The 14,700-nt window shown below is 56.8% G+C and overlaps 1 protein-coding gene across 5 annotated transcripts in view; it reads right to left on the reverse strand.

Moving 5' to 3' along the window:
* IGSF9B (immunoglobulin superfamily member 9B) overlaps nt 1–14,474 on the reverse strand; it is a 55,819-nt gene extending 41,345 nt beyond the window's left edge. For all 5 annotated transcript variants that reach the window (XM_053928484.2, XM_053928485.2, XM_053928483.2 and 2 more), the window contains exons 1-3: nt 14,259–14,474; nt 4,052–4,249; nt 1,836–1,982 (exon numbers count right to left, since the gene is read on the reverse strand). In XM_053928484.2, coding sequence (XP_053784459.1) covers nt 1,836–1,982; nt 4,052–4,249; nt 14,259–14,322 — 409 coding nt within the window. In that variant the 5' untranslated portion in view covers nt 14,323–14,474. The remainder of the gene's footprint in view (nt 1–1,835; nt 1,983–4,051; nt 4,250–14,258) is intronic.
* Between the last annotated feature and the right edge of the window lie 226 nt (nt 14,475–14,700).

Below are 14,700 nucleotides of genomic sequence, written 5' to 3' on the forward strand. Positions count from 1 at the left end.
CATGCCAATTCCACTCTGAGCAACTAGGAATCCCCAGAGCATCAACTCCCACTCGTGCAAACTAAGACAGAGACGTACTAGAACACACACTTCCACACTACAGTCTACTTCCTGTCACGTGGGCGTCTGCTGAATGCCTAGTCTCTCAAGTTGCTGAAACCAACACTAGCAGGATGATGCGGAAGGAACAGGAGGAGGCACTTCGAGATTCCAGTCTAGCTTAGGAAAGGGCACGAGAGAGAAAGAAAGCAGCGTGGGGACTTCTGGCTCGGTGTTCAATCAGTGAAGCTTTTCGCAACAGATTTACCTTCCTAATTATGTTTTGCTTGGGCTAATATTAAGATGAGTTTTCATTCCCGGCACACACAACAGCTGGCATAAAAAGAAGGTGACTCAAAGCTTGCTGGGTGCTGGGGACAGCCCCCCCAAGTTTTAAAATGAGCCTCCCATCAGCCTCTTAGGACTGGCTGACGAAAGCCAAGTGCGTCTAACGGGTCGAGCAGCCTGGACCAACTCTGACCGAGGGCTGCATCTCTGAGTTTGCTTTTCCCAGAGGTCAGCATGCCAGCTAAAGTTCTCTGTACCTCCAGCACCCTGGATGGGTTCTCAAGCCAGAAGGTCATTGGCCTGACCCAAGCCCTGGGAGGAATGACCCAGCCCTGCAAGGTAGGGCACACAGAGCCGTCCTTCAGGGCAGATCAATACTGAGAGCAGCGTCCAAGCCAGGAGCAATACCAGCTTCTCCCGCCCAAGCACAGCATCTACAGTCACAGACATCAAAAGCAGACAGGCCCAAGCTGTGTGTGTACTTCCAAAGCATACACGCTCCTGAATCCTCAGTAATAGCCTAGGTCTGCAACACAGGGGTGGCTGGATACATCTTGTCATAAACTGAATAAAGAAGAATAAGGGTCTAGCCAGAAAAATAAAACAAAAACAGCCTGCTTTCCCCACACAAAGGGGATCACGCTCCTTCAAATTTTCTCCACAGCTCCAGCTTCTCCTGGCTTCCCCAGAGGCTTCCCTCCCATGCCAGGATGGCCAGTGACATGAGGGGGACTCCCATCCAGGAAGACCCAGCCCCCCAGCCTAGGCCAACAGCGGAACCAGCACGCACCCTGGGGCTTCCACATGGGGCTTCCTTCCCCGAATGCTTGAAAAACATCGTGCACAGCACAACTCATTTAACCTGAGCTATAAATAACTGATGGCCATTAAAACTGTTACTCTTCCCAGGATTCATCCAATTGATCAGACAGTGTACCCAGTACAGGCAGGGACTGAGTCTGGGTTTGCTCAGCATCGTCTTCCCACCATCTGGTGCAGGGCTTGGCGCACTGCAGACCCTCAGTACATGTTACACAGTGAATACACTTAACAAGGAACCCAAACGTCACCCTGAAAAGGAAGGCTGCCATGGCGGACTCCCGAAATCCCACTAGAGAGTGGGGAGGCACATCCTGGGCTAGCAGATCTCTCCCCGGTAAGGAAGTGGTGCCAGCCGTTGCAGCTTTGGCCTCCATGAACCAGATTTTGGCTCTCAAGAACCAGATTCTTGCCTCCCAACACGGAGCTCTGACACCATCGCCCACAGCAAGCACTGCCTCATGTTCAGGGAGCTGCTCTTCCCAGGCACCACACTGACCTCTGAGGCCCTGGGGGGCAGCTCAGAGGGTGCAGTGGGGATAGCCTAGCATTCCGAGGCTCCTCTCAGCAGCAGGGACATGGAGTGGGGATGGAGTGCCGTGCAAAGAGAGGCTTCCCCTAGACTACACCCTCAGAGAGCAGACTTCTTGGGCTGCTTCCGCCTCCCGGGGAAGGAGGCTGGTACTCACCGTTGATGGTGAGGTGGACCCAGCTGCCGTTGTGGAAGGTGTCATACTGCTGGTCCAGCATGAGCACTTTGCACTCGTACCAGCCCTGGTCCTCAGAGCGAACCTGCTCCAGCCGCAGCGATGCTTTATCATGAAGACTCGCTCGGCCTAGGAGACAGAGCAGACAAGAGCCCCAGTGCTGTGGCCAGTGCTCAACACCCCCACCCTGGCTGACGGCAGACAGCCCATTGCTGCCTGCATTTCCCATGGCAGGGCCCCAAAATAATAGCTGGCGCCAACCTCTGGCTGCAGGTGGGAAAGCAAAAAGGCATAAAACCTTGGCCATGGAGCCATAATCCCTCCCCAGCCCTCCATCTTCCGTGAGTCCCATCCCAGCTGCAACAGCAACTCTGTGCCTGGTGCTGAGAAGAGCCTCAGTCCCTTAGAACACTCCCCTTCTTTTGGAGGTCTCTTGGGACAAAGGAAAGGGATACAGAGCTAAAGGGAAAAAGGGAGGGTGAGAGGGGCAATGAGGGAGGGAGGGAAGGAAGTTAGGGGATCTAGGGCAACCCCCAAAGCACTCCCATTCCTGTGGAGTAACACCCCTCCCCCAGTTGGGCCCCACACCCCTTTTGTCTGGCAGAGGGAAGGCAGGTCCGGGACCAGGGTGTCAGGATCTATTCCCAGCTCTGACACCAGCCACAGTTGCTGTTCATCTAGCCAGAGCCCAGTGCCCCCAGGGGGCAAGGGCATGAGGCCTATAAGCCTGAGTATGAGAAAAGGGCCAGCCAGCAGAGCAGAGGCTCCTGGTCAGTCTCCTTACCTCCACCCTCCACCCCTTAGGAGATCAGCTTTGTCTCACAAAAATGCTTGTCTCACAGCACCAGAGAAGGTAAGATTTGCAGCAGGAGGGGAAGCCAAGCACAAGGGGGAGTGGCCCCCCTTCCTCCATGGCAAGGGAGGATGTCCAGGCATGCTCAGGGTCCTCCCTCCCCTCAGCCACCACCTCAGCCCCCCATCTCAATGTCACAAGCTCCTCTACTTGCCTCCTTCTCTCTACACTGGAAATCTGCCTATAAGCCAGACTATCAAAACCAACCAGGCCAAAAAGAGCAAAGGAGACAGAGGTGCAGGAGGGAGAGAGACATGAAGTTTTCTGAGAAATGCAACACAGTGAAGACAAAAGCCATATCCCGCTGGCTTCCTCTCTTCCTTTAAAACCCAACACACAGGCATACAGACACACACACACACTCACATGCTCACACATGCACTTGCATGCTCGGACATGCACTCACATGTCTACACATGCACATGCTCACGTATGCACACTAACGTGGTTGCACATGCACACACTCACATATACACTCACATGTGTGCACGTGTGTGTATACTCACACACACGTTCATACTTGTACAGGCATATGCTTGCACGTGCGCACTGGTGAATGCTTGCACACATTCACAGATGTGGGCACTGATATACTCGCATGTGCACACACGCGCTCACATGCACGCATGCACGTGTACTCACATATCTATGCATGCACCTGAATATACTCACTTGCCCCTACTTACATATGTACACATTCACACAGGCACAGGCACACACTTTCACATGCTCACACATGCACATGCCCCACATCCTCCTCCTGGGCAGGCGCTGGCAGTGATCACAGTGAGGCCACAGCTGCAGGGGTAATTGCAGCAGCAGAAGCAGAGAGCAGGCACTGCCACACGCAGACACACACACTCAAAGAGGGAACAAGGTCCAACTTCAGAGCCAGAGGGAGGTGTGGGTACGGACAGGCAGAGCAAAGCCCACAGCTGCTGCAGCCATAGCACCAGCCCCAGTGGCTCTGACTCAGCGTCTGTCTGCACAGAGCTGCCCTCCACCCCACCCGGTCTTCCCTGCTGTGGGCTTTCTAGGCTGCCCTGTCTCCTACTCCTGCCTCTGCCCCTGCAAACCATGGCTTTATGGTTTGGGAGGGCTTCCTGTCTGCATCATCCTCTTGTCCCTCTCCCTCCACCACTTAATTAAAACCTTCCAGAGTCCAAAGGATGGGAAGAAAGAGGCAGAGACTGTGGAAAACTGAGATAACAGACCAGTCAGAAAAACAGAGGAGGCAACAGAGATGAAGGCAGGAGGAAGCTTGGCCACTGAGCACTGGGACCTGGCAGGGGAGAGGCAGCATGGCCAAGACCAAGGACAGGAGGCAGAGTGGCCCAGACCTTACCTGCATACTCAGGGTCCACATGGGGTGGGTAGTAGCCAAACTTGATGAAGATCGGGATGGGCACCCCGAACTTGAACCACTCCACGACATAGGGTGGGGGCTGTCCAGTCACCGGGTGGATCACGTCGCATCGCAGAACTACGCTCTCACCAGCTCTCGCCGTCACGAACTCGGGCTCCTCTCGCAGGCTGTGGGCAGCTAATGGGACAGAAAAGTTGGGGTGCAGAAAAGGAGGTGACAAGGAGATCCTGCCCTGGCAGCCCCAGAGGCAGCCCCCTGCCCATGTTCAAGGACATCTGCTCCCCTCCCAAGGCCACTACCCCCCCACTGCCCTCCTCCTAAAGAGGATCTCACCAACTCCCCAGAGGGTCCCCAGTGCTCCCTCCCGCCTCCCCCAGTCCCCCAGCCATGACCCCACAGGGTGGGGGCAGAGGGAAGCAGCTCTCTTCAGTCCTGCAGGCCAGCTTTTCTGTCACCACTCCTGAGAAGCTGGGCCACTGCCCTTCCCTGTGACCCCTGCCAAGAATTCTAAGGGGTCTGGATACTGAGAAGATGCAGGGGCTCAGCAGAACCGCAGCCAGGGCTGTTGTGGCCAAGGGTAAACTCAGGCTATCTTCCTACACCAGGACGCTTCCCACCAGAGCCCGCTAGGAGCTCTCTGCCGCCTCCTGCCCTCCTCGTACACCCCACCCCCATTCAGTCTGATGTTGGCAGCACAAAACAAGAGTGCTCCACACAGGAGCAGGGAATCCCTACCAAGCTGAGCAGAGGCTGCTAGGGGCAACACCAGAGAGAAAAACCCTGTCAGGCCCCTCCTCCCACTCCCTGCTGGGCCTGCAGCTGAGCAGGAGAGGGGCCTTCAGCCCTCCAGTTCCTAGCCCCAAACCTATCAAGCTGCCAAACCCCAGATATCGCCATTAGGACAGCAGGTTGCTGGGGACAGAGGAGGACCCCTGAGGCCCACTAACCTCAGCCAGCTAAGGGGAAATCCCCCTTCCTTGGGCAGAAGACACACCATGCAGCCAGAATGGGTACACCCATCCTCTAGGCAGGGGATGCCGTGAGCAAGCCCCCACCCCCAAGCTGGAGGTTAGCCCAGACACTGCTCCACACTACTCCACATCACACTCCTGGACCCTACACAGTGGAGGCCCTAAACAAGTGTGCAGCCCCCACTGCTGCCTGATACTCCTGACCCCACACCAGGCCCCTGTGCCCACGAAGCCACCTTGTCCACCTTTCTTCCCAATCAAAGGGACAGCTGAGTAATCCTCTCTCTCCTGCCTTCACTCACACGATCCAACACAAGCTGGGCTAGACCAGGGTTTCCCCGTCCCCACCGTTTCCCCTCCCAGCCCATGCAGGCAGCACCATGGACAGCAGCTCCTCCTTGAGGCTGAAAGCTGGAGAGCCACTGCCTCCCACCAGCCCAGAGAAGAGCAAGTCTGTCTGCTGCCTCTGGATCTGATTCTTGATGCATCTCTGACCCCTGTGGGCTCCTGCCTGTCTCCTTCTCTCATCTCCGTCTCTTCCTCCTGTCTCTGTCTCTATGCTTTTCTCTAGTTGTCGCTGCCTCCCTGCTGTCTGTCTGCTCCTTTTCTTGCTCCTTCTCCATGTCTCTGTACCTCTCTTTGTATCTCTGTCTCTCTAGCTCACACTCTATGGGGTGATTCTGTCTACTCTCCTGTCTCCGTTTTTAAGTCTCCTATCAGAGTGTGTGTGTGTGTTGGGGGTGGGGTACGTGGATTTCTGTTCAGCTGTGCAAGGGGAAGGAGTTTGCCTGCTTTTTTCCATGTGAACCTCCCTCTCTTGCTTGTTTCTGTTTCATCGCTCTCTGTGTCTGTCTGTATGTTGTCTGTGTGTCTCCCTGTATCTCTCCTTCTCTTCCTCCCCCTCCCCCTCTCCCGCTTCTGCACTGCAAGTTGCAGAAGGAGGAGGAGGCAAGACCTTCCAGAAGCTGATTGGCTACTGGTGACATCACTGTTTTCTAGAGAAAGAGCTAAGATCACAGAGTATTTTTGGAGCAGAGTGTTGCATTCACCTGCCTGAGGCCCCAGCAGGTTTCCCAATTCCCCCCACCCCCAACACCGCTTCAGACTAAGTTTGAATTCCAGCCCCTCAGGGAAAGCATGGAGAAGGCCCTGCTGCTGCAGGTGCCTCCCCCCGCAGCCCCAGGGGCACCCACAGAGTGACAGAGCCTGCCTCCCAGCATCTGGAGCGCAAAGGCTGATCCTGGACCCAGGAGGAATGGGCAAACAGTGGGTACCATCAGTGAGCAGGGGGAGCAAAGCGCATATGCATCTGTGTGCATGCATACGTGTGTGTGGCTCTAGGCAAAAGGGTATGTGGGTGTGTGCAGAGGTGTGTGTGCAGAGGAGATGCAAAAGGGAAATAGCGGAGTGTGGGGGGAGGGAGTTATTCCCCTTGGGGGCGGCGGGCCAGGCTCCTTCTCAAGGAGCCTAGGGCAGCAGAAAGAGAGGCTGTGCACTGCTGGGCAGGTGGCTAGGTGCACCTCTATCAGTAAAGCTGGGCTCTGGAGCTCTCTGGCTGCTGGGGTAGAGGACTCTGGGGTCAAGCTCAGGAGGCAGGTGGGCTCTGGGCTCTGACATGGGTTCCCACTGTGCCAGCTGCTCATTTGCACCTCCTGCTGCCTCATTCTCACCTCATGGCAATGAGGCAGCCTGGTTCACACCTTCCCCAGCCCAGGAGCAGGCTGCATGTCTCCACCGCACCCCCACCCCTGCCGGCCCCTGGGGCTCACCCCCCAGCCAGGAAGCCACATACTGAATCTCTTCTCAAGGAACCCACTAGGGACAAGCAGCTGAAAAAGGGCACAGTGAGCTAAGCACCCTGAAGATGAGAAAAGGGCAAAAGAGCGAGCATTCCCCAAGAAGGAGGCCTCCAAACTCAGTCCCACCCTCCTGGTTTTCTGGATCCTAAACTATTAGTTTTTTTCATCTCCTCCCCCCCACACACACACATGTTCTCTCCATCACCCACCAGCACTTTTCCCTAAGCCTGATCCTTTCTGAGCCAAAGCATATTTAATAAAACACTTTCTACAGAAAACCTCACCACACACAAAATGTAAACAGGCTAGCAATGAAGAGGGAAGAGGGGCTTGATGGAGGAGAGAGAAACACAAACCCAGGAGGGCACCAAACCCAAACCGAAGAGTGACAAGAGATGCAAGAAGCAAGAAAGGAGAGACGCAGAGGCAGGTACAGTGCAAACCAGACACAGGCAGAGAGAGACTCACAGGCACAAAGGCCTCGCTGCTGGGACCCAGATACAGGCCTTCCCAGGACCCAGAACCATGAGGGGACAGAGCTGAGACTGCTCCTTCAGCAAACAGGTGGGCTTCTCTCCAGCAGAGCAGACTGGAGCACCTGCCCACTGGTTCCGAAGGGAACAGGAAGGAAGGGGAGAGGGGGCTGGGGAGGTGGGGGAGGGAAGAAAAGGATGGATGTGACCTGAGGTAGAGAGAAGCTGCAAAAAAGGGAGAGACCCCCAATCCCCTTCCCCATCACAGAGGCCTGAGCAGCCCACAGGGGCAGCTGCAGCCTCATGGAGGAAGCTGGCATCCTCAGGGGCGAGGACAGCGGGAGGCCGTGAGGCATCCTGGAGTTCACATCCCTGGTTTAGAGAAGGCAGGACACAGCAGTTCCCTGAGCCCAGCCGCTCTGTGCCTGGGGCTCTCTCTGCCAGCCCACTTTGGAGCTGTTTTACCCCAGTAGGAAAAAGAGAGCAGGAGGGTAAATGAGGATGGGGTGGCCCCTGAGGTCTGGCTGACCTTTGGAAAGCCCACAGGGTACAAGTCTCCTGCTCTCCGGGCCAGGTGGTGCCCAGCAGGGACCGAGTCCAGGGCTGCCACTGGATCCCCTGTGAGTCCAGAACCATGGGGCATCCAGGGCCTGGCACAGCCCTGTGCCTGACATTCACAAGCTGGAGCTCTTCCACCAGGGCAGAGCCACTGAAAATGGGAGGCGCTCTCAATACCAGAGAAGGTACAAGTGCCAGTGCAGGGAGAGCTGCAGCTTCCGCTACACACCAACCACTCCGCACCGACCGCTCCACACTGACCACTACACACCGACCGCTACCATAGGCCAGGCTCCATGCTGGGCACAGAAGGCGGGGCCCACTGAGTGCCCATGAGGCCCACTGTCAGGACTGCCATCTCCTTCTCACAAGTGAGCCAACGGGGAGGCGCAGCCGGGTCACCCAGGCGGCGGGAGAGGCAGTCTGCCTTCCTCTTCACCTGCACTCCTTTGCACCATCCTGCAGACCACAGGCCAGGCACCGAGGCCTCTCCCCAACTGCACCCAAGAAATCACACCCCCACCCCACTGCCCTGTCCCCACAGCAGGCTCCACACAGGGTCCAACAGCCAGGCTCCTGCAGCCCAGGACCAGGCAAGGGCACCACAGAAGGCAGCCGGCTGGCTCTGGCTGAGCTGGTGTCACTGTGCCATCAGATACCCAGGAGGATCTGTAAGAGGAGATCCTGAGTGAGCTCGGGCTGCAGGGCCCGTGAGTGCAGGCCCCTCCTGGAGCCTCCTCTTCTTCCTCCTTCTCTGCCTCAGGGCACCAGACTCCCGAACGACAGGCCTGTTGTCTAATAATACAAGCGACAGCCACTGCCACCTCCATCTGCCAGCCTAAAAATAATCTCTGCTGAGTCCAAAAAAGGCACAGCCCCTGATAGTACCCCAATCATTTCTCCCTGACAAGCCAGGAGGCTCCAGGAGTTTCCAGGGAGCCGGGGACTCGGGCTCCCCGGGAAGCACACCCACAGGGATGGCATTTGGGAGGCGGGAGACAGGCTCCCTGCTGTCTGAAGCAAAGCCAAGAACACACTGAAAGTGTGAGATGCAGAAGGTGCTTGTGGTCAGCCCATCACACAATGCCCCATTCTTTCCAGAGGCAGGTGGGCTAGAGGCATCTGGGTACCATTCTGCCTCCAGCGAGGACCGCACACCCATGCTAGACAGGTCCAAAGGGACATCCCCATCTCCTGTGGTCTCCCCCTAGAAGACCCCCACTTCAAACCTCCCAGGGTGGGAAGTCAGAGATCAGGCAAGCCCAGAGTGGCCTAGCAGGAAAGTTTGGTACCGGGCTGGAAGGCAGGGACAGTAGGCCTCCTTCCCGCTGTGGGTACCTCTCCCCGAGCAGCCCACAAGGCAGCAATACGATTAGCAACCTTAATTTGCTCTTGGCTACTAGATTATCTTTCCAAGAGCCCTTTCTTCCCCAGGAACCCCTGACAGGAAGCAGCTAGTAATTCAACCTCTGCTCTGCTCCTGTAATAATGGCTCCTCAGCAGAAAGGCAAAGCCACATCCCACCCCAGGCTCTCCCTACCACCCAGGCAGGCAGAGGCCTGCAGCAAAGCAAGGTGTGGCCAAACGCACACATGTGCTCTGGGGCCAGTGGGTGGGCCTCACCAGGCGAGGACACAGTGGGCTCTGCCCACCCGAGGTCTCAACCCTCAGGTAAGATGCCAGGTAGACATGGTGAGTGGGAAGTCAAAGCCCGCTCTTTGCTCACAGTGCAGCGTCCCCTGCTCTGAAGCTGGAAAATGAGGACAGTGGCTCACCTCGCACAGTTTGTGAGGACGAGCCTGGCTGAAAGCTGTTTGCCACAGACTGTCTTGGTGGGTGCCTGTGACCAGGAGCGAGGTAAAGGGGATGGGGGCAGGGGACAGAAGGATAGGCCTAGAGGGAACTATTACAGTCCCCTCTTCTCAGAAGAACGGTTTGGCTGGCTGGGACCTCCCCCAAAGCCCTGGCCACATGGAATTTTCTCCTGCTCACCAGTCTGCTGCTTATTCATGCAAGAGAAAACAGAAAGCAGGAGATTCCTACGAAAATAGGTCAGCTGCTGGGGGCAGAGTGAACCGGCACCCATGGGCAGTGCCCTGAGGGGCCAGGCTACCAGCTGCCTCTCCAGTCCAGCACCCTTTCCCATCTTCCCTGGAACCCAGCCCTTCCATCCTCTGGGCTGCCCTGAATAATGACCAATGGGTGTCAGAGCCATGGGAGCAGGACAGACCTGCCATCAGCATTCCCGGGGGCTCTGCTGCATTTGTCCCCCAACTTAGGCTTTCTCTCAGGGATTTCAGCCACCCTTAAATCTGCAGCCTGGGCTGAGCCCCCAACTTTGGAAACTTCTGGGCTGCCTAAACTCAGGTGCAGAGCGGGGGGATAAGGAAAGCAAGGCATCTGCTCTGAGTCTAGTCTCGCTGCCACCCACAGCACTTGGAGAGGAGTGACTCCCCACCTCATGCCCACAGACAGACGTCCCCCTGTCCTGCTGCATCCCACACAGGTGCATATAAACCACACGTGCACACACACAGACTACACACGTGCACACCTATATGCAGACACGCACACACCTCCGGACAGCTTGCACCAATTACAGCTCTTCTCACGATTCAGTCATTCTTCACACAAGCTGCTTAACCCATCCTGGGGAGGAGACTGAAGAGAATGGCCCCCTGAGCCCCCGGGCCCCATCCTGAGGAGGCCACAGGATGGGGGGACAGGGAGAGGAGATGTTAGTGGAGAAGCATGGAAAATCTCAGGCTTAGCCCCCTTTGGGGTTTGTCTCCCTGCCCTCACTCCGTGGAAGATGCCCACCACGCCAGAGAAAGAAAGAGGCCAGGGAGAAGAGAAAGCAGCAGGCCAGGCCCTGGAAGCCACACCCTGGCTGGGCAGGCAGAGGGGAGAGAGAAAAACTAGGCACCACAGGAGGAAGCAGAGCCAAGAGGAAAGAGCAGGGGAAGGGAGATGCTGGGTTTTTGCATCTCCGCAACTAGGCAGCCTCTGCTCCTTGGGTAACCAGATCCCTGCTTTCTATCTCAGGGCCATAAACATGAAACCACCCAGCTCTGGGACCTGACAACTCCAAGTCCAGCATATGTCAGGCCTCAGGCCAATAGCTGAAAGCTGGCTCTTCCCACTGCCCCTCCACCATGCCCCTTCCAACACATGCCCTCCTCAGCTTCTCCCAGGGTGCGTGCTGCCTGCTACAGACACAACTCTGCCTCCAGCGTGAGTGCTAGGGAGGGGTGCGCACACACCACTTGGCCACTTCCTGAGCCAAGTCCCTCCTAGCTGATAAGCTGACCGTGAGGTCTTGCTTGCAACCCCCGGGTCCAAATCTCCTCCCTCTCATCTTCATTACCGAAGGGAGAGCGAAGGGTCAAGGCCAGGCAGAGAGTAAAGGGCCCTGGTCCAGCTACCAGCAGGATCTGAGTCAGAACTGTACTTTATTTGGGGACACAGAGTCGGATATAATCCAACCACAGAATTGGTGGTAGACAGGAGGGAGACTTGGGAATCAAGGTCCAGAGTCAGCTAAGCATGGCCCAGCGTCCTCCCCAAAGCTTGCTCAGCAAAAGTCTGAGATGCTGAGACTCCAAACACCATCTCCCAGATTCTGGATAGTTCTCTGGTCTCTCTCGTCTCCATACCCTCCCCAACCCCAGGAGCCCACCCCTACCTCTGTCCCACCCCCCTTTCATCCCTGTGCTAGAGCAGCCCCTGCTTCCGGCAGACCCCAAACATGGCATCTCAAAGTCCCGCCCCCTCAGGAATCTCCCCGGAAGTCACCTCTGCCAGTCAGAGAACAGCTGAGCTCTCACACACAAGCAGCGTTTGAACACTGCTGTTTCTCATGTGAGCAGGCGCCTGCCATGCAGGGCCTCTCTTCTCCCTCCCTGCAGAGGCTCTGAGGCTATGGCCTGCTTCGTCCTTCCCACAAGCCTCTGGCCACAGACAAAATCCCCGTTTTGCAGACTTTTCAAAGGCTTTCCAAGCAGCCCAGAAGCCTGCATGCTCTCCACACAGCTCCCTAGGCTGCAGAGGAATATGAGGTTCTTCCCAGACAAGGTCAGCCCATGAAAGGGCACTTGGTTCCTAACAGAGGCAGCCTTCTGACCTCCCAGGACACTCCTGGTTCCCAATGCCCTGAATGGCCCAAAGGAAAGAAATTGAGAAGAAGCCTGGAACCCCAGAGATAATGAAATAATAATAAAATGTTAACATTTATTGAGCACTTACTATATAACATGGAGTCACTCATTAAAAACGATATTAACATTTATTGAGCACTTACTACATAACACATAGTCACTCATCTCTTAGCACTAACATTCACAAAAATCCTACAAGTTCATCCTGTTAACCCCATTTTCCAATGAGGCAAAAGACACTTAGAGAGCTTAAACAACTTGTCCAAGGTCACGAGGCCAGCAATTTGGATCCAGGCCGTTTGACTCTAGTCCTAGATCCTTAACCACGACATAGAGACCCTCATTAGGCTAAAACCCCAAGACCAATAAGGAGCGGTAGACAGGGATGCATGTCAAGCCATCCCAAACAGAAGGCCCTCTCCACACCCAAAAAGAAGGCACAACCTTCATGCTCAGCAACATGCATTATCAGGAAGTCCTTCTTTCTGTCCGGCCATTTTGTGTGTTGCTGCAATATAAACCCATTTTCTTTTATTCTGCACTTAAACTTGCAAAAACTCCATTCCCCTCACAGTGATTCCTCAGCTGTGGAGGCTATTTCACAGCCTCCCTTCAGTGTCTCTTTTTTATTCAAAGAGCCCAGCATATCCTTTTGTGCTTTCAGAGACAGTCCTGTAGCAGGAACACACCAAAACCTGGAGGGGAGGATGAGGGCATTGGGAGACTTGTCCCACCTCACACCCATTCCCATTCTGCAGGCTCCTTGCAGTCTCCCTGGCCTCAGTTTTCCCACATGACAAATAGAGTTTTAAAACCACCCAAGTCAACATACCATTCAACAAAATCACCCGTCCCTCAGTCCTCCTCTGGTTCTGTTTTCAGACGCCCCACCCCCACCCCCAATAGCATGGGAGGCATTCCATTCCAGAAACTTTCTCAAATCACTTCCCCTCCCCCTCCACAGCCCCAGACAAGGTGAGGAGAGGACGCTGTAAAAGGTGCCTCCTACCCACACCTTCTTCTGCCCTAGCGCTGCTGAGAGTGGGTTCTCTCCTTGGTGGGTTCTCCCTGCTGACTTCCATCCAAAGACCGGTTCTCTCCGGCAGCCATCTCCGGCAGGCTTTGTGAACTTGTCCGCTGCTGGGTCGTGTCTGAGCGCTGAGAACTGTGAGCTCAGAGTCCTGGCACCCTCCAGGCTGCGCTCTTACTTCCATACAAGGGCCGAGAGCTGGGGGTGCCACCCAGCGGCTTGTAGGTCGCTTTGCCCGTCTCCAGAGCAAAAGCCCGCGCGTTCACGCGCGCATCACCCAACTCACGGGCTTCCCTCTAGTCTCATCCCCAGCTCAGATGAGGGGGGGAAAAATGAAAGAGAAACCTCCTGCGCTCCAAGATGCAGCAGTGGGGACCCCCTCCCCCGCTACCCTTGCCCCCCGCCAGCTCTTTCTTGCAGCCTGAGAGGGCGGCCTGGAGTCAGCCGGGCTGCGGGCTGCAGGCTGCGGCGCGCTCCCAGGGAACTTTTACCTGGCCGGGCCCAGGTAGGGCTCAGACAGGCGCTGGCGCTAGCCAACTGGGCTAGCCAAAAACGGACACTCCTCGGAGCCCACCTAGGGAACCCCGTTCTTCGCCTCTCTCGCGTCTACGTGCGCCCCCAGCTCTGAGAGAAGGATTCGACCTCTGGTTGTCAAGATTTGTGGTCAGAAGGGGCGCGAGCTGGAGAGATGGGCACCCCCAGGGCCGATAACCCTGTCCCTTAGCCGTGTGTGAAGTCCCAAGGCTCTGGGTCGCGCCTCCCTGCAAGGGCTCGTCTGCGGAGCGGTGGCGCGAGAGTGCTGCAGCCTGCCCGAACATCCGCAAACTCCCCGGCTTCCAGAGTTAGGAAAGCCGCCGACTCCCCAACCCTCAAAAAGACCGCTGCTCCGGCTAAGGGCATCGTGCTCCGCACGTCGGTGTAAAGACCTGGGGCCGAGTGTGGGTGAAATCGACCCCGATCCCTAGGTGTCTTTTCCGGTGTCCCCGGCAGCCCGGGAACTGGGAACTCTTCCCGCCTGACCCTCCGGCCCGCGGCCCCCCGCCCTCTCCAGCAGTGTCCCGGGGCGCGCCTGGCCGGAGCCCGAACCTCGTCCGCTGAAAAGGCGCGGCGCTCGAAGGGGCCAGAGAGCCTGAGGCGGGGAGGAAGGGGATGAGAACGTCGGGAGGGGGCAGAATAGGGACGCTGCACTTCAACTCACCTTGAGCCGCAAGACCTCGGGTGCTGATCACACTTGCTATCAAAGTGGCCACATACCAAATCATAGTACTACCGCGCGCCAGCCAAGAACCTCATCCTATCGCAAAGTGCTCCTGCGCCGCACACTTCTCGCCCGAGCGCTCGCTCACGCCCGCTCGACCCGCCTACGCCCAGCGCTGATGTTCCTGCAGCCTGGGCGGCCCGTTCCCCATCCCTCCGCGGCTCCGCTTGGCTCGGCGCGCAGGCTCCCCGGGCCCGGCGCAGCGGCACCTGCACTACCAGCCCAAGCAGAGCGCAGCCAGAGCCACGGTGAAGCCTAGCGGCCGAGCCTCCGGCTCCGCCCCCACCTCCCGCCCATTGGTCACCTCCCACAAGCCTCAGAGACGATTGGCTCTGGGGTCTGCCCGTCATAGCTCGGAGGCGAGCCCATTTCAAGGTGCGTT

Source organism: Desmodus rotundus, chromosome 7 (assembly GCF_022682495.2).
Source record: "Desmodus rotundus isolate HL8 chromosome 7, HLdesRot8A.1, whole genome shotgun sequence".
NCBI lineage: Eukaryota > Metazoa > Chordata > Mammalia > Chiroptera > Phyllostomidae > Desmodus > Desmodus rotundus.